General features: G+C 30.5%; 3 protein-coding genes across 3 annotated transcripts; all 3 read right to left on the bottom strand.

Moving 5' to 3' along the window:
• Positions 1–1097: 1097 nt before the first annotated feature.
• Positions 1098–4891, bottom strand: LOC137819673 (beta-glucosidase 12-like). Its single transcript, XM_068623589.1, has 13 exons — positions 4545–4891; positions 4308–4377; positions 3595–3653; positions 3258–3333; positions 3097–3174; positions 2914–3001; positions 2628–2805; positions 2359–2474; positions 2057–2280; positions 1887–1918; positions 1646–1748; positions 1435–1543; positions 1098–1350 (listed from the first exon to the last, which is right to left on the bottom strand). Exons 1-13 carry the CDS (start codon positions 4725–4727, stop codon positions 1179–1181), a joined length of 1488 nt encoding a protein of 495 aa, XP_068479690.1. The 5' UTR covers positions 4728–4891; the 3' UTR covers positions 1098–1178.
• A 2535-nt stretch (positions 4892–7426) lies between these two features.
• Positions 7427–12624, bottom strand: LOC137819669 (cyanogenic beta-glucosidase-like). The gene is made up of 13 exons (XM_068623574.1): positions 12117–12624; positions 11421–11490; positions 10673–10731; positions 10473–10548; positions 10315–10392; positions 10119–10206; positions 9745–10000; positions 9401–9516; positions 8711–8928; positions 8424–8455; positions 8205–8307; positions 7983–8091; positions 7427–7733 (listed from the first exon to the last, which is right to left on the bottom strand). The coding sequence occupies exons 1-13, from the start codon at positions 12282–12284 to the stop codon at positions 7562–7564; spliced, it is 1545 nt and encodes a 514-aa protein (XP_068479675.1). The 5' UTR covers positions 12285–12624; the 3' UTR covers positions 7427–7561.
• A 2263-nt stretch (positions 12625–14887) lies between these two features.
• Positions 14888–19149, bottom strand: LOC137819661 (cyanogenic beta-glucosidase-like). The gene is made up of 13 exons (XM_068623566.1): positions 18918–19149; positions 18742–18811; positions 17978–18036; positions 17800–17875; positions 17631–17708; positions 17442–17529; positions 17089–17344; positions 16760–16875; positions 16095–16312; positions 15949–15980; positions 15729–15831; positions 15489–15597; positions 14888–15256 (listed from the first exon to the last, which is right to left on the bottom strand). The coding sequence occupies exons 1-13, from the start codon at positions 19092–19094 to the stop codon at positions 15085–15087; spliced, it is 1554 nt and encodes a 517-aa protein (XP_068479667.1). The 5' UTR covers positions 19095–19149; the 3' UTR covers positions 14888–15084.
• Between the last annotated feature and the right edge of the window lie 2791 nt (positions 19150–21940).

The following is a 21940-nucleotide window of genomic DNA, read 5'->3' as shown; positions in this document are numbered from 1 at the left end:
CTAGGTTAATTTTTTACCCTAAAAAGACTTTACTCAAGCTACAATGATAAGCACACCCCCCATTATGCTAAATGAACCCTATTCTACTGAAATTACAAATAAAGAAACTGGCTCTCATGATTTGGGCTTTACTTCTTGTGGTCCTCTTTGAACATATAAAGAAACGTTTCTCTGCCATCAGTAGCAGAGTCCCAATCTTCTTGAATCCTCTTTTCCATGGACCTAGTTGTTGGGCTTGAACTAGGGCCTGAGCTTGGGCCTATTCCATCATCATGTCTAGCCAATATGAATATTTCCTCTCAATATCAAAATTTAAATAATACCTACAAGTTTATTTAACATTCCTATTTTTTAACATGCCTTAAGATTTACAAAACCACACATAACAATATTCTAAGATGAATGATATTGTTTTTATTAATACATGGACTTTTTCTATAAATACTTACACGATGTATTATTTATTTCAAAAGGATAAATCAACATATTATACAATTAAATAAATTTATAGAATTATAAAATGTAACAGATTAGTAATTTCTTAAAAAAAACTAAAATATTTGAAACGAATGTTAAATTCTTAGGATACAAAATATATCAAAGAACAATAAGTCCTAATTATATGCTTTTTGAATTTTGCATATAAATTTCCTTATGATAAAACAAAACTAGAAAGATGATAATAATTTCTTAATTATGTAGTAGATTGCATTCTAAACATTACACCTATATGTGTGCATCTTTATAAAAAAATTAAGAGAAAAAAACATCTATAACATTGGTGAAATTATTCAAGTAACTATTCATAAAAAGTACTTGTCAAAATAAATGTTTCTCATGTTGACAAACTGATATTGTGTGTGATCCTAAGCTGATATGGTTTTTAATTAACCATAAGATATACATATAGTCGCATAAACTGGTGCCTCAACCAGAATTTCTTCAGGATGTTCTTGAACCAATGAGAATATGTCTTAGAGCTTCCTTTAGTCCTCAAGATCCACAGAATTAGTACTAAACAACACTACTGCTTAACTAGAATCTCATTCAAGAACAGGATAGAGAAAAGCATGAAACAATTATAACACGGATCTAGGTACTTATAATTTAAAATAAATTTTTTGATTAATGACCAAGTTCTTGTCTTATTAAGCATAGGGTATCATCATGCAACGAATCTATTGTTTTTGAAGAAAATTCCTGAACCAATGAGCAGAGAGCTTCTGGTGTCTTTTCAAATTATCCTTGTAATCGACGAAGTTAACTCCAAAACGCAAGGTGTAGCCAGAATTCCATTCAAAGTTGTCCAGAAGCGACCATGCAAAGTATCCATGTACTTTCACCCCATTCCTTCAAATCAAAAGCCAACAAATAAGAAACGAGTTAACATCATAAACTTTGAATTACGGAACAAGTAAAGAGAGTTTCACTTACTTGATTGAGATCAAAATATAATAAAGATGGCGATAGAAGTAGTCAATTCTATAAGTATCCATGAGTGACTCTTCAAGTGATAGTGTTGGATCATTGGACTCGTCCATGCCTACAATTTAAGCAAAATGTGGCCATTTTAGTTTATTAGAGGTTGATTGGATTGTGAGGAAAACAAGAATGGAAAATAAAAAGAAGAATACTAAAGTATTACCATTTTCTGTTATGTAAATTACAGGGTTTTTATACTTCATCTTGATGTAGAGCAATAGTTCTCTAAGTCCCCTTGGATAAACATATAGCCAAGATGAACCAGCCTGCATAAAAATGACTTTTCTTTGTTATTTCATCAAATAAATAAATCATACCAACGAAGCACTTGATTTTACTTATGAGGTACACTGAGATGGCTAATTTTTTAGCTATAACAGCAAATGAAGGAGAGTGTTACGTACTCTTGGTCCAATGGGTGACCCGTGACGTTCAGCTGTCATAAGTCATAGCAGAAGTTGTTTTACATCCAATGAGTTTTGTTTTTCCATAAATTTCGCATAATAAAGAAGAAAAAAAAGGCATATGATGTATAATTCCTCATTAAGATTTGCAACCACCAAGGTGTTCTTACTTGTAAAATTGACACGAGTATCCTGGATATAGCTAGTATTTCCTGTGCTGTTAATTGCATGGGATATGTGGGCAGCATAATTAGTTGTGTAGTAATTGAGTCCAATAAAATCAAACGAGCCAATAAGTAGCTTGGATTGCTCTTCAGTGAAGTTTGGTAATCGGTTTCCCAGCAAAGAATGCATGCTTTTTGGATACTTTCCTCTTGTAAGTGGTTGCATAAACCTGCAATCAAGTCAATTTAGAAGCATCAAAATGATGCAGGCTCAAAGAGATAGTTTAACAACATTAATTAGCCTTTACCATCCAAACATGAAATCAAGAGCTCGTTGGGCAGCTTGATGATCTAATGTGTCATTTGAGAAGGGAATAAACCAGTGACAATTTAAGGTGATGCCTATCAAACCATTTTGAAATGCCTGCTCACATTCTCAAGTTAATAGTTTGTACATTCATAATGAACAGCAGAACATGACATCTGCTACTAACAAATTCAATCATAAATAGGAAAGAGTTAAACAGAATAAATAAGAAAAAAGAGGAAATAAGCTTTTCTGGTAGTGCATGTGCACCTGATAATTGGTTTTATAAATTTTGACAGCTGCTGCATGAGCAAGAAGTTGGTAGTGTGAGCTCATGTAGGGCTCTGAGCCCATACTGTAACTCCATGGCTCATTAAAAGTAATCCAATGTCTCACTCTATCTCCAAATTCCTTAAAGCATAGCTCTGCGTAGTCTTGGAAATCATTTCTGCACATAGAAATGTGTATATGAAAATTTATATAAGCAGGAAAAGATCTATAGTTAATGTCTAATATTCTAGCTAGCTCGAATGAAACTTTTTGTTTTGTAACTCACATAATATGAGGGCTTAAGAAGCCACCGTATTCATCTTCTAAGGCTTGGGGAAGATCCCAATGGAAAAGGGTCACAAATGGCAGAATATCTGGATTGATAACATTCTCATCAATATATGATTATGAACATCGTGAATATATATATACACACATATATGAATACAGAATGAATTATATGCATGACCCTTAGCCACTAGTTCGTTGATGAGATTGTTGTAATATTTGATTCCTTCTTGGTTTATACCCGCGCTAATTCTTCCTTCTGCATATTTGTCAGAGTGGTGTAAATGAATTATTGACTGATTGAAACCTTTAAACACGAAACTGATTCCAACATTTGCTTACTTGGCAGTATCCTTGACCACGAGATGGAGAATCTGTAAGCATCAGTGTTCATATACTTCATGATCCCAACATCTTCCTATGTCCCATGAAAAACATATACAAAAACAGTTAGTACTAATGCAATGCTGTTCGAACAAGAGCCATTCTTGCATGCGTATGTGCTTATTAGAAACAACACAACCAAACAATGATTCAAGATAACATAAAATAGTGAGCAAAATTCACTAAATATAAGAAACTAGACTCATTTAATACTTTTTAGGCAACAAGAGAGATACTAGTATTTCTGGTAAAAAAACTAGAATAATATAAATCTCAATATCCGTTTGGATGGTACCTTATAGCGATGATATTGATCAACAGCTACATCTCCGTTGCTTCTATCTGATATCTTTTCTGTTTGCAATTACAATTACAACAATTACTACATGAAAAAAACCAGACACATGAAAACTGCCATTGCCCTGAGGGAGTGAAACAATGGTTATCAATTTTTCCCTGTTAAATACATAATCAATTATGAATGTTTTTCTTGACAATCGTCGTGATCTTCACTTTGAACGGGGTTAGAAGAACCTTTTCATATCATAAAATGACAATGCAATACAACCAGTAAATTTTTACACACAAAAGGTGAGAAACTCCCGTCTGTATGTTCCTTATCTTCAGCTAATACAAATTTTATACTGTGAGATATGTTATGGGTGGCCCGATAGCGAGTGGTCTGATAAGCCCCAAAACACTGTTAGGATAGGTTCTTGAAATGACTCTGATACCATGTTAAGAAGTGAGCTTTAAGTCTAACTCAACCTCATAAAACTGACTCTGAGGTTTGCACCCACTTATATATAATGAAATATCCTAATCTCTAATCGATGTGGGATTTCCAACCAGCAATCTGATCCAGTGACAACGAGTTTTCAAACTAAGGATATCTTTAAACTAAATCTGTAGTTTTCACCAATTACGCCAACACCACCAAAACAGATAAGGTAAATCAAACACCTTTTCCTCTTTCTTCCAAATTATTCACCTATCAAATAGAGATACCTGGATATTTATGAGAATAAGTATCCCATATACTTGGTCCTCTCCCTCCTTCATTTGCAGCACCTTCGTACTACACCACAGACACAAATCAACTATTAATTATAGCATACAAATCTAACACAATCACTTTTTTTCTGTCATGGATTTCTTACTAGAGACTAATTTTGCTCACATTATTATAGCATAATAGGTATCATAACAGCACCGAAAATGGTCTATGAATGAAATGATACTGACCTGGTAGGCTGAGGAGGCAGTGCCAAAGATGAAAGCTGGGGGAAAACTGGTTCGATTAAGAGAAGAAACATCAAGAACAGGCGCAGCAGCTTGTGTGATTGTAAAGGAGAAGCTTACAACGAGAGTGAAGACTCCAACAAGGAGAAGACATTGATAGCCATTGAATACCATATCCTTGTTCATCTTCAGTGAAGTGTCTCTGTGTGTGCTTAATTTTGTTGATTAAGCCAATTTTATAAGATTTAATAACATTTGATTAGTTGTTACAACTTAACATTAAATAGTTGCAGAGAAGAAAACTGATTAGCAGCTTTTCAGTTTCTTTACATTTTTAAAAGATTCATGTCGACCACCACTTGTTGCACGAAACAATATAAAACAAATTTGGTCGTTTTTATTAACTACAACAAACACGCGCGTCTCAAAACATGTCTTCGTATTTTATAAAATTTAAAATAAATAAATTAATAAATTTACAACTCAGTATAAAAAATAAAGCTTAGAATCACTATAACATTTACAGTCAGAAATTCCTATCTACTATAAACTCAAAAATCTAATCATAACTGAATATACTTGATAATATACTTATCATATGTATTGTATACGATTTTAATTTATTTTTTGTTAGTTCCACCTTATCATATCACCTTTAAGATCTATCATACCTTTCACACACACCAAAATTTCTAATTAAATAAATTATAAGAATTACTACTTTTATATATTAAATTATTCAATTAGAATAAAAAATTGAAACTTAATTTAAGAGATATCTCTATTGCAATTATTATATTACAAGCTTATTATCTTAGTATTATGAGACTGTGTTGATAGAAAATAAGATTTAAAAATAAAATTTGTCATTATAAAATTGTAAAATTATTTCATCTTAAATACAACTTTTCTCTTAAGATATTCCATATCTTTTATATTGAAACAACAGTTAACATAATAATTTTTAATATATTATGGCATAATAATAAGACTTAAAAAAAATATAATAATTTTTAAAATTAACATTACCTAAGAGTTAATCATTCAAATTTAAATTATAATACCATATAGTTGAAACAATAAAAAAAATTCAATCTCTTGTTCTAATATTTTAATTAAATATTGTATTTTAATTATAATTATAAAAAATTGTTTCAGCGGGTCACCCACGCATCTCTAACTCTTGGAATGCGGGTCAGAAAATGGTGATGGGTGAAAAGTTGTTCTGATGAAGGTGTTGGATTACTATTTAGTTATTATTTTAATTTTTGCAAGTAATTTGATTTGTTTAATATTTAAAAAATTATTATTTGTTTTTAGATTATTTATCTAGTTATACTTGGGGCTTAGTTAATAGTTAAATTATTATGAAGCTAATTGTTAAATACTTTACAATCTTAAGAAGATTTATTTTAATAATAATGAACTGTTGGCGCTAGGTTACTAATTAGTGGTTACTTCATTTAATCAGTAAAAAAAATATGTAATAGAAGGATAAAAACAATTAGATTATCTGATTAGTTGTTTATTCAGTAATAAGTTTTTGCAAATAAAAACTTTTCAAATAAAAGTACTAAAATTATCTAATAAAATATTTAAAAGCTTTTACTTTTCAAGGGTATGAGCGATGGGAAGAAATTACTTAATTATTAGTGTGTCGACTTATTTACAATTTTTTTATTAAAAATGTGTGGATTTATTAACCATTGGATATGATGAAATAGGAGGATTCAATGGACAAATTAGGATATCCAGTAAAATGTAGTGTGAAATTTAAAAATAGTGGTTCAGTTCAACCCATTGAACATGAATTAACTTGTAGGATCTGAATTATTTTGAAAAATAACCATATAGTTTTAAATATATTAAAAATAGTATTATTTCTGTAAAAAATATATGTTCAAATTTATATATCAAAATACTACATCTAAAAATTATTATTGATTTAATTCATGTGACCAAAATTTTAAAGATTATTTTTTTTTAAATTTAGAATTATATTTCCATTTTTTAAAATTTAGAATTATTTTAAAATTAGATTTTTTATTTTTATTTTGTTTTAAATCAGAATAAAATGACCTGTTCGCCGAATATAGGATTAGATTGGACCATTTTTGTTTTGCCCATTTAAATATGGGCCGTGGACAGATACAAGGCAATTGCTTCCTGTACTATACTGCTGCACCTAATTACAAGGAAAAAGACAAAAATACCCTTAAAAAATAGAGTACATATAAAATTATATTTTGGATTTTTTTTTCTGAAACACAATAATCTCTTACAGATAAATTGTTCTGGAATGTATTATTTTAAATTCTAAATTTTTTTATTTGGAATGAGATTTTGATTTTTGTTTTCATAATTTTATATTCAGAACATAATAATCTTTTTCAGATTTACTTTTCCAAAATGCATTATTTTTAATTTCGGATTTTTATTTCCAAAATAAAGGATGTTTTCGGAATTATTTTTGAAATTGTGTTGGATGCAAGTTCAAAAATATAGGGTGCAGAAAACAATTGCCCAGTTGACTGGTTAAGCCGGTCGGACCATTTGTTTTCTTAGTTCTATCAATCACACAAATTTGATTTTATTGTATTTTAGGAAATTTCAAAAAATGTTTCAAAAAGAGTTTTCAAAGTTAACGCAAGATTGAAAATGCTATTTTTTTCGTTAAAAAACGTAACATTATTTTTATTTAGATAAAATTAAAATTGTTAATTTTTGTATAAAATTATTTGGAAAATGCATTTTACAGTGAAGGAAAGTTTGTTTTTGTTTTATTTTTAAAATAAGAATTTGGAAATAATTTTCTGGTTGTAAATGAAGAATGTAACACATTTTGATGAGAGGGCTCAGAATTAAAACAGACATGAGAGAAAGAATTAGGAAGGGAAAAGGGCTATAAAGCAGCAGAATTCAATGCTAGCTAGAATCTGATATCACAAAATTTCACATTACTTTAAAACCTTAGTTGCATAATTCATTTTATTTAGAACCTAGTGAATATACTTGTTTAACTAAGATCTGCTGAGAAAGTTCTTGAACCATTGTGCTGAGAGTTTTGGGTATCTTTTCAAACCGTTTTTGAAATCCACAAAGATGAATCCAAATCGCACAGTATAGCCAGAGTTCCACTCCATGTTGTCCAGAAATGACCATACAAAATATCCTTTCACCTTCACACCATCCCTAGTGAACAAAAAAACTCATAAAACACAAGAATTAACCAAAATATTTACTCCTATACTAGTTTTCTAAACTTTCCCTTTTACATTTTCATAATAAAAAGGGAGAAAGAACCCTTTTCCTATTAAAGGTAAATGTAAAAGGAAATGTGAAAAACAAGTATAGCATTAACAATACTGTGAAGTAAAATGCAGAAAGCAAATAATCAACAAAAGGAAAGAGGCCATGCTCTTCTGATACAACATTACTTACCTGATTGCCATTTTAACATAATAAAGATAACGATATAAGTAATCAACTCTGTTGGTATCTAAAAGCTTTTCTTCAAGTGATAGTGTTGGATCATTGAACTCATCAAAACCTGTCAATTAATTTTGTTGGATTTTGATTAGCTTGTTTTTCTGTAATGAAATTATCAATTTGTTACCTATGAACAAAATTATCCTACAAACGAACGTATGACTGAGTTATTACCATTTTCAGTAATGTAAATTACGGGATTGTTGTAATTCTTCTTGATGTAAACCAATAGCTGTCGTAATCCTCGTGGATAAACGCATAGCCAGTTCGAAGCAGCCTGCAAATTATTGTAGTGTTCTCTTAGCATTTTCTGTATATGTGATCTTTTGAAGTATAAAAGGTAACTAAAGCATTGATATGTAACGTAAGCCAATGAAAAGATGAAATACATACTAATGGACAAAGGATCCGGCCGTCATGCTGATCTGTCATTAAAAAAGGATGTTTTCAAACATAATTCGTAAGTAATAAATACTATGTAGTTTGAGACTCTGCTGTCTCAGATTATGTTATCTCGATTAATCTAATGTCTACATGGCACATAGTTATATGTTGCAATCTACAAAAAATGCACTAGAGATTGATGACTTCATGATCTCAGATCATCTAATAATTTCTTGTTTGAAAATTCAATAGAAATAAAGCAACTGGTGCAGATGTATGAAAAAGATGATACTTACTTGTAACATTAGCAAGAGAATCCTTCAGTAGGGATGGTTTGGAACCACGTAGATCAGGTGCATTGGCAGCATAAAAGGTTGAATAGTGGTTTAGACCCAGAAAATCAAACGACCCCTTAAGTTGTTTAGCTTCTTCTTTGGAGAACCTTGGTAGACGGTTTCCCACCAAATGTCGCATGCTTGTTGGATACTCACCTTTTGTCAGAGGATCCATATACCTAACCAGAAATGCAAAATGAAGAAGTCATCAAGAACAAGCACACTGCAACACAATTTTTTAATTTCCTAATAGCACAAATGACATATCATTACATTTGAATCCAGCTGGTTAGAGATCAATATGTTTCTTTTTAAACTCAATTGAGTTAATACAAATTTTACTTTCAATTTTATACAGGCGTCAGAGCATGCATATAATTTGTGTAAATAGCCCAAATCATCTGACATAAAGATAAGTACAAATACATCAATCTTATAAGTGGTATCATCTGCTAATTGTAATTAGTAATGACGAATGATTGATAGTTAAAATTAGATCACATAATTGCATACTGTTGTTGGTCTACATTCTTAATGGAGTAGTGTACCATTATAAATCAAACCATTCTCACATTTTCAAAAATAAATAGTGTCTCTCTCAATATACTCTCCTTTCAAGCTATGAATAGTCGAGTATAAGTATAATCTTACCACCCAAACCTGAAGTCAAGGGCTCGACGGGCAGCGTCCATATCTGCTATGTCATCACTAGCCGGCAAATACCAGTCACTGTTCAAGGTAATCCCTATTAAACCCTTTTGTGATTCCTGCATACACAATTTTCCAATATTTTGGCTATTTACTCTCCTAGAGAATTCAATAATTTGGAACATGAAAACAAAGCATGGTCCTCCACCAAAAAAAGAATTGACAAGTGGTTGAACCCTTCTAGTAGAAAAATTCAATTCTCATGTTTCAAATTCAAGATATAAATATTGATTTCTGGGTTTTAAAAAGCATTTGGTGATATAAAACAGTTCAAGAGTGTTGAGAACCTGATACTTGGTCTTGTACAAGTTAGCAGCAGCAGCATGAGAAAGAAGTAGATAGTGCGAAACCAAATATGGCTCAGTTCCTGAATCACCACCTGTGCAATTCAGTTTTTGCCAATCAGAACACCGACCTGGTGCATGATCTCCAACTGTATAACCATCGAAGGCCACAGTGCTTGGTTCATTCAAAGTAATCCAATGTTTCACCCTATCACCAAATTCCTTGAAGCATAGTTCAGCGAAGTCCCTAAAATCATCTCTGCATACTCATATGAATCATATAAATTTATCAGTTTATTAGATTCACCAAATCCTTTCCCTCAATAGTGATACAATGTTCCTCAGTTAATTATACAGTGGAAACTGGGGCTACTCACACAATGTGAGGGCTTAAAAAACCACCATACTCATCGTCCAAGGCCTGGGGAACGTCCCAATGAAAAAGGGTCACATATGGTTCCATACCTGCATTATTCACGATTATTATTATGACTAACGACCCCATATATAGATATGATATACTAGCACAATTAAAGAGTTACATGATAAATAAAAATATTAATGAATTATGACCATTCTTCAATAGCTGGTTGATGAGGTTATTGTAGTAGTTTATTCCTGCCTTGTTTACTCCTGCAGAGAGCTTTCCTTCTGCAAATAACTCATAAGACATTAATAAAAAGTTACTATGAAGTACGAACGAAGAAAAAATGCTTATAAACTTGACTTACTCGGTAATACCCTAGGCCAAGAAATGGAGAATCTATAAGCATCCAAATTCATGCCCTTCATGATTCCAACATCCTCCTAAAACATGTGAACTAGTTTTCATGACTCATCATAAGATGATGTTTACATTTTGAGATTTCGAACAGTTATAAGTTTTTATTCTTATTAAAACATGTATTTCTATTATTGAAACCATATGTACCTTATACCGATGATATTGGTCTGTCGTTACGTCTCCAGTACTCCGATCTTTTACTTTTTCTGCATGCCATTTCATTCATAAATAAGTAGATATTGGACATTTAATTAGGCAATTTGTAGGTTATTAGTTATGGTAAGTTTCAGCTAAGAATTAAATGAAATTCTAATAAAAAAAATTATTTAAAAAAATTAAATATTGAATATAGAAGTAAATTAGTAATTCATTCAATAATTTCAACAAATCCATCTCTCTCTTCTCATTCCACTCTTTATTTTCTCTCTTTCAAGATTTCTTCTATAAATCATAAAAAATCATCTAAACCAAATACACATAATTTTCATAAATCTCAAATCAATCTCCAGAAAACCCTGCATAGCAAATAATGCAGTTCGATGAGCAATTAGAAGACTATATAAATGGATGGGCTCTCTTGTTAAATAACTAGGATCTATTATTCAATAAACTATATTATAATTCAACAACTTTATTCTCAAAGAGACCCTCAAACATGATCCAGCACCAAGTGCACATATATTATCAATGGAGAAATGCTAGTAGGTTGCACAAAAGTAAATGAAAATTGCAGGAAGGATGTGACATGCATACAGAACAGACTTATCCTCTTCCAAATCCACTGTGAATTATATTTAAGATATAATGAATCTTTTTTACTTTCAAAATGAACCTTAAAAAACACATACTTATTTGAAAAAAAAATATTGACAGAACTATTGGAGGAGAAATATACCTGGATATTTGTGAGTGAAAGTATCCCATATACTCGGTCCTTTTCCATCTTCCCTTGCAGCACCTTCATACTACACGACAAAATTATCTTTCTCATACCTTCCGAATACATAATGATGGTAATTGCTCTCGAGGATGAACAAGATGATACAAATTAAATGACAAACTAATAATGAAACAAAATAGAGTAAATAACACGGAATATTTATATTGGAGATCCTACTACTATTCGTATCTAGTAAATAGAATAAATCATGTTTTTTTAAGGTAAGATTGAGTTAAATTTAAAGTTAACTTTTTAAAATAATATTAAAGTTTATTTTAATAAAAGTTGAACCAAACATAAATATCTCTAGTTTCATACTAGTTAGAAAATCTCGATGATACGAGAAGATATTTTGAATATTGAATGACGAACAAGTAGCAAGTTTATAAACTTGTACTATAGTTTCATAATAGGCATACACCAAAAACAACACATCTTTACTTTTCAATTCATGCATCAGAATGCGCAATTTTGTTTTGAAATTTAGAAAGTGCATCTTTAAACAAAACATGCAACGAAACATGCAGTTAAAAAAGTACCAATTTTCATGAAAGGAACATGTTTTATAAGATTAAGTTAAAATATCATAAAATAAAATGGTATTAGATTCTAGATCTTGCGTTAAAAGTACTATGATATATTATGATGTACCTGGTATGAAGCGGATGCTGTCCCGAAAACAAAGCCTTTGGGGAAACTGCTCCGGTTGAGGTAAGAAACGTCAAGAATGGGTGGAACGGCCTTGGAGTGAGTGAGGGTGATGATGGAGGAGGTAACAAAAACGCAGAGCAGCGAAAACATGTTCATTGTGATTACCATACGTAATTCACAAAGTGAAGTTAAGGTAAGTGATACTGTGCTCTACAGTTGGCACCTTTACATAATTTCAGTTTCTGTTGTAATACAAACAAAAGAAAACCAGCGACTTTGTTGTTTGATTCAGGAAATTTTATCATTCAGTTTTGGTTCTCTTTTCTTGATTCAAAAGCAGGGATAAAGCCAAGGCCATTTTCGTTTGGACACGTAGGGTGGAATTTTGAACTTTAGACAGTAACGTCAGTCAATAATTTAGGACTGTGGCATCGTGGTTTGTTGTGTCGTGAGCGGCTCTGTACTCCAATTTTCTTCACTCTGCTGTTTTCCTGTAATGTGTAAGGGAAATTCTACTTTTCTAACACAGTTTTATAAATCCGATTCAGAATTTCAATTATTAATCTAAAGGAAATTTCTAGCACGTATAATAAATAAAAGAAATTTTCACAATCATATAATAATAAATAAAAGAATAATAAATAAAAAAAACAAATAAATTTTAAATTAAATGAATAAAATATAAAGATAAAGATATAAAAGAAATAAATAAATAATTAAAAACAAATTTTTTCTAAATACCAATACACATAATACACATAAACATTGCCCATACCGATACACATAATAATCACTCTCATTTCAATCGATCAATTCCAATTCAAATATCCATTCATACCATGCTTATTTAATATTTAATCTAATTGATTTTAATTATTTAATTTATTTAATTATTTAATATTTATATTTAAATTTATTTTTATATCTTGATATTTAATATATTTTTTATATCTTTATATTTAATATTCATTTAATTTAAAATTTATTTGTTTCTTTTATTGATTATTGTTTTATTTATTATTATACGATTGTGCAAAAGATCTTAGGAAATCCTTCGCTATCAAACACAGTTGCAGAAAAGACCCCAATTTAAGCTTTGTTGAGAGAAGAACGAAACCCTAATCCTCGATTCTGAAGACATTGCTTTTGGGCCAACTGTGAAGCACTGAACCCTTCAGAAGTTTCATATGAGTGACAGAGTTGCCAAAATGGTGAAAATAAGTAAAGGAAAGGAGAGAAGCGAGGGCGGAAGTGTTGTCATTAGGGTTTCAAAGAAAAGAGAGTTTCAAAGAGAATGGAGAAAACAAAATATGAGAGAAGGAAATCGAAACAAAATGAGAGAGAGAAAAAAGTGTCTTTTAGAAAGTGTTACGTGACATGTTTTGATTTGTATAGGTGTGTTGTGTTGATTGGTGAAATATTTTCTACTTTTATTATTAAATGTTTTTTATTTTTTTTCCGAAATTTTGTGGAGAGGACACGTGTTTAAACTTATCTTGAGAGTCTTCTCCCATCTCTATTATGTATAGATTAGTTTTCTTTTATTTGAAGTATTTTGATGACAATTTTTTTTATTTCATTTTACTAACTTGTTCGAGTAAGGTTTTTTTGGATCAAATTTTTTCTATATGAAGTGTGTTTGAGTATAATGTATATTGATATTACAATTTTTTTTTTCATTTTCACTTTTTTTTTCTCACAACCCTGATTTGAGAAAAGTTTATTTTTTTTTTCTTTTGTGATATTCATTTCTCTTCATAACATAACTCATAACTGTCTATATTATCAGTATAATTTCTTTTAGATGTCATTCTCTTTTGTCCTTTCTTTTCATTTGCTTATTGCCTTTTTACATTTGAAATATTCTCATGTTTTTTTTTTTTTTTTCATTTCAGGAGTTGGAATCGACAATTGAGTAGTTCTTTCGAGTTTTATGGGTAAGTTGTTTGGGTTAATTTCTTTAATGAATTGTGTTTGAGTATAATGCATAAAGGGATTGTAAATTTGGCTTATTCTATTTCATTTTCATATGATCTTGAACTGGGTAAGGTTTTGTTTTTCTCTTTGGTGATTTTCATTTCCTTTTAACTCATAATAGTATATGATGAATAGCTTTTGTTCGTCTTACTTCACCCATTCGATGCTATGCCATTTCTTTTCCATTTTCCTATATTTATTATTCTTTATTTACAATTGAAGATTTGTTATGTTTAGGGGGAATTAGCTTTTGCGAATAATTTTTCTGTATTTCCTTAATTTCTGTTTTTTTTACCGATTTTGACCCTAATTTGAGCTAAATTGTTTTCATTTTCATTTTCTTTTTATAGCTCACAATAACTTTTGTGAGTAGTTTTAGTTTGTCTTGTTTTGCCTTCATGCTCTATCATTTTCTTTTTTTCCCTTTACTTATAATATTCTTTTTATACCTCCTTATTCTGACAGTGAAGTTTTTCCCGAATCAAGTAGTTCTATTAGTTCTTGGAACACATATCTTATATCTTCACCAATTGTATAAAAAATGTTTTATACAAAATGATATTATATTGTATTAATACCTTAATTGTAGTTCTATATATACATTTTTAATTTTACTATTTAATTCCATATAGTATTAAGATTAATTTATCTTGAGTTGTATATTGACAGTGAATGTTATAAAACATTGATGAATGATTCTGAAGTCCATACAAAATGAAAACTGACAAGTTATACATTAAATTTTAAAATCAAGCTTTTTTCTATATACTACGGATTTTAAAGTGATCCATCAGTGATAATTAAAGTGTGTTTAGATCTACTATGAATTTAATCAGTGTAAAAATACAAACTTTGTTAGGAATGTAAGTCTGAGTTTATAAATGAAACAACTGAGCATGGTATAATAAGAAAGAAGAGGCATAGGGTAGAAATTGTGTTGATAATTTGAACCATGCTCTATCTATCTATATATATATATATATATGTCATACTAAGATTTACTGAGGAAATTCTTGAACCAATGTGCCGAGAATTTGGGGTATCTTTTCAAGCCATCTTTGAAATCCACAAAGACGAGTCCAAATCGCACACTATAGCCAGAGTCCCACTCCAAGTTATCCAGCAATGACCACACAAAATATCCCTTTACATTCACACCATCCCTTGTATGCATAAAAATCAACAAAAACAAAGTAATTATCCAAAACGGTCACTCACTCCTGTACTAGTTTTCTACTCTTTTACACCCACTTCTTACAGTAAAATAAAATGTGAGAAAAATTATTTTCCCCCTTTTTCCTATAAATGGTAAATGTAAAAAGCAAGTATGAAAAAAAAAATATAGCATCAATCTGTGAATCTATATGCATAAAACTATGACAAAACCTTACTTACTTGATTGCAGTTTGAAGATAATAAAGATGCCAGTATAAGTAATCAACTCTGTATGTATCTCTAAGGCTTTCTTCAAGTGAAAGTGTTGGATCGTTCACCTCGTCATAACCTATCAATTAATTTTGCATAAATTTCATTAATTTTTTATGAATCATTAGCTTTTTCAATATTACACTATGTGATGGAGGACTAGAATTGCATCACTATGCACATTATTGTTTGAGAAGAAATGTCTCATACCGTTTTCAGTAATGTAAATTACAGGGTTGTTGTAGTGCTTCTTGATGAAAAGCAACAGTCGTCGGAATCCTCGTGGATAAATGCACAACCAGTTAGAAGCAGCCTGGAAATTATTATAAATAAGAGTTTAATTACAATTTTGTATACGGTCTTTTAGAGTGAACAAAAGTAAAAAATGTAAAGCATTGATATGTAACATTGGTGCCAATGAAATACATACCATTGGACCAAGGAGCCTGCCATCATGCTGATCTGTAATTGAAAAATAAAAAAACCACGTTTTCAATAAATTTTATTTGAGTTCTGTATGGCCATTCATTAGAGGAGAAGCAACTAGTTCAGGCATATAAACAACTTGATTATTACTTGTAACATTAACAAGAGAATCAGTTTGTAAGGCTGGTCTGACACCATGTTGGTGAGGTGCATAGGCAGCATAAAAGGATGAGTAGTAGTTTAGGCCCAGAAAATCAAATGACCCTTTGAGTTGCCAGGACTCTTCTCTGGTGAACTCTGGTAGCCGGTTTCCCAACATAGATCGCATGCTCTTTGGATACTCACCTTTAGTGAGTGGTTCCATAAACCTAATAACACAAAATGCAAAATGTAGATGCAATCAACAAGTAGTACCGAAACAGCACAAATGCTACATCACTACTTTCGAATCTAGCTGGTTAGACTTAAGAGTGTTTCTTTTAAACTCAAGTGTAGTTAATTTGAATTCCTAAGTAATATACAATCAAATTATTTTTATACAGGTTTCGGAGAAGAGATATAATTTGTCTAAACAGCACATATCACACCACATTAAGATGAGTACCACACATCAATCTAAGTGATATCATCCACTAATGGCGATCAATGCCTTTACAGTAACATTTCATAATTGCATAGCCAAATAATCTTGTTGGTCCACATTTTTCTTACATGATGGAGTAGTATACCAGCATTCATGCCATGATCATATTTTCAATGATAAATATCGTCTCTGTCCATTTTCGTTTCCTTCAAAAAGTTGAGTATAACCTTACCATCCAAACATGAAGTCAAGGCCTCGACGTGCAGCATCTCGATCAGATTTCTCTATTGAAACCGGAACGTACCAGTCAGAATTCAAGGTAATCCCTATTAAACCCTTTTGAGATGCCTGCATACATATTTTCAAATATTTTGGCAATTTAGTTACTAACAGCATCCAATAACTTTACATGAAAATTAGCATGGTCCGTCAGCAAAAAAGAAATTACGTTTGGGTTTTATACTCATTGACCCTCTATTAGAAAAGTTCAAGTCTCATGTTATCTAAATTTCAGGACATATTTGGAGATTTAAAATTAAAACACTCAAGAATACAGAGGACCTGATACTTGGTCTTATACAGTTTGGCAGCAGCAGCATGAGCAAGAAGTTGGTAGTGTGAAGTCAAATAGGGCTCAGTTCCGGAATCACCACCAGTGCAGTTCAGTTTTAACCAATCAGAACACCGACCAGGTGCAAACCTACCATTTGCATAGCCATTCTTGCTCACACTCCTTGGTTCATTCAAAGTAATCCAATGTTTCACCCTATCTCCAAATTCCTTGAAGCAAACTTCAGCATAGTCCCTAAAATCATCTCTGCATGCTCATATGAATTATATATGTTTATCAAATCATTATCTCTTCAATGTTTATCAATCAATTATAGCTCTAGGTGGAAATTGGAGTCACTCACACAATGTGACGGTTTAAGAAACCCCCATACTCATCCTCTAACGCTTGGGGAACGTCCCAATGAAAAAGGGTGACATATGGTTGCAGACCTGCATGATTCACGATGATCATTTGAGTGACAACCCTATGGACATGATACTAAAGCAATGTAAAGAGTTAAATAAGGAAATAAATTTTAATCAATTATGACCATTAGCCATTAGCTTATTGATAAGGTTGTTGTAGTAGTTTATTCCTTCTTGGTTTACACCTGCACTAAGCTTTCCTTCTGCAGATAAGTTATATGTTAATAGTATGTCACGAAACACAAACTAGAGAAATAAATTATTTGGGTAGAATATAAATAGAACTTAACTTACTCGGTAGAATCCTAGACCAAGAAATGGAAAATCTATAAGCATCCAAATTCATGTACTTCATGATTCCAATATCCTCCTAAAACATGTGCCCCAATGTATCATGACTATATATATTAGTTATATATTTCATTCATATGAAAACCACTTATCTAGTACTACTATTTGAAACCATATATACCTTGTACCGATGATATGAGTCGTCTGCTACATCTCCATTACTTCCATCTTTTATTTTTTCTGCACGGCATTTCATTGATAAATAAGTTGAAATTATACATGTAATTGTGCAATTTATAGTTATATCAAGTACTACAAGAAACCACACTCAACACATACAGCTGGAAAACTACTCATTCAGTTAGTTAGTAGTTATCAGCAATAGAATTCTCCACGAATCCTCTCCTTTACTTTCATCTCTATGATATCTGGCCACATCCAATCAACCTTCTCTGAATTTGATTGCAAGCAATAACATGGTTGGTGTAACAGGGTCCAAAATTGCTCCCAAACTCCCACAAACCCAAAATTCTAAAAGGCTGGAGCAATTAAAAAACACCTACTTTCTTCATTCCTTAACAATTGTATTATTAAGTGTGAATAGAGGATATAACTTTTATTTCATGCTACTTCCAATAAGAATACGATCTTTCTAAATAGTCTTATAATAGAATTATAAAATTTTACATTTTTTTTCATAAAACCTATACTATAAATTATATTTACAATCAAAATATAAATAAAATTCAAAACTAGAATTAAAGGTAATAATTATTTACCTATTCAAATTTCTAAACAAACTGATAACGATTTGAGTTTAATGCTAACATTATGTTCTCTCTAACTTCCAAACATTTTTCCAAGTGAGTGGCAACAACTGCATTTACTCTTATCTGAAAAACAAAATGAATAATACTATGAAACAGTGGTGAAGGAGATACACACGTGGGTATTTGTGAGTGAAAGTATCCCATATACTGGGTCCTCTTCCACCTTCCCTTGCAGCACCTTCATACTACACAGCAAAACCATGTCTCTTAGTAAAGGAGAGCAATTACCAAATTGGAAGATAAGACGATTAAAATTAATTACAATAACAAAACATAATATGATAGACTTACCTGGTATGCTGAGGATGCTGCCCCAAAAACAAAGTCTTGGGGAAAACTGCTCCGGTTGAGAAATGAAGCGCCAAGAATGGGTGCAATGGCCTTGGAATGAGTGATGTTGACGAAGGAGGTAACAAAAAGTGAGAAAACGCAGAGCAACGGAAACAAGTCCAAACGCAATGCCATCATCGTGACTCGGGTAAGTGTTTCTGCTCTCCTTCTTTATCACATGATTTACTTTTCCATTCAAAGTAGGAATAAAGATTATATTTTGATGTAATGCATTTATTGTATTTAATTAACTAATTAATATAATTTTGATAAAGATGGTAATAAAATATTAATAGATGTTAGTTAATATGATTTTTAAAATATATTATTTATAAAAAAATAATTTTATCTCAAACAATGATTCCTCAATGTGGTTTACAGAAATTGTATTTTTATTTCACCTTTAATAATTTTTAAAAATTACCATAAACACATAAACAAATGTAACAAAAAAATAAAAATGAAATTAAAACATAGTGAAGAAAAAATATAATAAAAGCTAATAAATCATGGCAATTTGATATACTTGTTACGGCATGATATAAAAATGTTAGAAATCTTCATAATTTCATGTACTTTGATGCATAATAAATGTTACAATAAAACCTCAAACTAGCAATAATATTATAAACCAAAATAAGTATTATTATGCGATACAAAATGTTAATTTTTGTAAACTTTTAAAAAATATAAAATTATTTTTAAATTTACTTTTAAATTATGTAAAATGTAAGTTCACATCTACTCTAATATATATTCAACTTAACTAATTTTAAGTGGAACACTGACCTTTTAACAAATACTTTAACTTTTTAAAAGATAAAGTATTTGTATTGGTATTAGATTAGTTTTACTAATAGTCATTTAATGTTAAATAGTAATAGAGATGATTTCGTCAACTTTAACTTTTTTATTTTTATTTTTTATAAGTAAAAATATTTATGTTTGTTTGATTAATGTCGGTTTAGTAGACTATAAGTGAAATAAGTAGTAAAAAGTAATTAAATATCAATTAATTTAATGATAAAAATAATTAGTTATTATATTAATTAAATTAGATATTATTTTTTATAAATTAAAAATTATTGATATTTAAAATACTTTATACTATTATTAATATAAGTTTATAAAGTAGTTTTTAAATTGATATTTAATATTATAATTACAAAATTTTAGTTAATTATCTTAAATTCAAAATTAAACTTTAATTATAAATTAGTAATTTGAAGAAAGCAAGTAAAAAATTTTAACTACTAATTATTTTATACTTTATATTCTAAATTAGTCTTTAATTATATATTAGTGATATGAAGAAAAGAAGTTAAATCAAATATGAGAATCTCTTTTTTATCGATGAACAATAAATAAAATATATGAACAATAATTACTTTAGAGACTCAAACCTTAAAGACAAATCACTTTAACAAAGAAAAAGAGATGATCTACTCAAATTTTGCACTATAACTTTGAAATACAGAAAAAAAAAAAGAGTAGATAGACTCACTTGACCATACACCCTCACATAATTTATAAACCCCACTCTATCTCTCTCTCAAGAAGCACTCTTTCTTTATTGTTCCCACACTTTCCTACCAATGCTCTCTTCCATTTCTATTTACTTATATGATAATGACACAAACTTAACTTAACATGACAAAAATCGTGTTATAATCACATAATTTCTTCACAATAAAGTTGTATTGAGGATGATAAAAAAAATTATTATAAGCCAAAGTGATGCTTCCATACATTCTTAAAAACAATCTAATTTGATAACAATAACACAAACACCATATGTGCATGCTTGCTTAGTATATGACTGTGAATCTTTACACGATTTATCACTCTTCCGAGAGTAACTCTTACCACCCATACATGAAATAAACTTCTGTTTCAAGTGTTTTTTATAAGATTTGTGTCTCTAAGAGACAAAAACCAATTAGGTATTAAGGTTATGCCTATTATACCCTTTTGAGACATCTGCATACATTGGTTTAAAAGTTCAAATTTTCAAAAGAAAGTGTGAAGCAACCTTTACAAATAGTATAAATCCACGACAGTCTTCTTAAGGATAAGCAACATTTCATGTAAGTGCGTCTCATTACACCACGCGTATCACCAAATTTCTAAGTTTGTTCAGAAAATTACATTCATACATAGATGTTAAATGTGCTGAACTAAACCCATAAAGAAGCATTGTTTTAGAAAAGAAACTCACACCACGCGTGGACTTAAAAGCCGCCATTCTCATCTTCTAAAATTGTTGGAGATCCCACATCGATTAGAGATCAAGATATTTCATTGTATAAAGTGGGTGCAAACCTCATCTCATGAGTCGGTTTTATGGGGTTGAGTTAGGCTTAAAGTCCACTCCGTAATGTGGTATCATAGTCATTTCGAGTCTATCGTAGCGAGTGTTTGTTGAGCTTATCAGGTCCCTCGCTATCAGGTCATTATTGGACCACCCATAATATGTTAACCTCACCCCATGAGCTAATTTTATGGAGTTGAATTAGACTTAAAATCCAATTCGTACTAAACTGAAAGTGCATTTACATTGAATCATTTGATTTTGAATTCAAACTATAAGCACTAGCTCACTGATTTGTTTGATACAAATCATGTTGTTGACTCCTTCCACCTTTTATCTGAATTTCTGAATTTCATTTTCCATTATCAAAAAAGACGGCTGTCTTTTATACCACATTTTTTAACATCAAAATAAACATAATATTAATATCTTAACTTGTTTGGTCAAAGACAAAACAACATTAATTTTGACCACCAAGTTGCATGAAAAACAAAAAGGATGACCAAGAACAGAGTTTTTAATCCCTATCCAAACCAGCTATTAGAACCAACAGTAAAAGACTAATCTCAATAATAAATAATATTTTACATGTTCAAAGTTTTTCTAATACATATATAGTTTGGTGGGTAGGTTCATGTACTGTATAATAGTTTGTCCAAAATTTTGAAGCAAT

This window comes from Phaseolus vulgaris, chromosome 11 (assembly GCF_000499845.2).
Source record: "Phaseolus vulgaris cultivar G19833 chromosome 11, P. vulgaris v2.0, whole genome shotgun sequence".
NCBI lineage: Eukaryota > Viridiplantae > Streptophyta > Magnoliopsida > Fabales > Fabaceae > Phaseolus > Phaseolus vulgaris.
The sequence above is the reverse complement of the archived record's forward strand: the minus strand, read 5'-3'. Positions and strand labels throughout refer to the sequence as shown.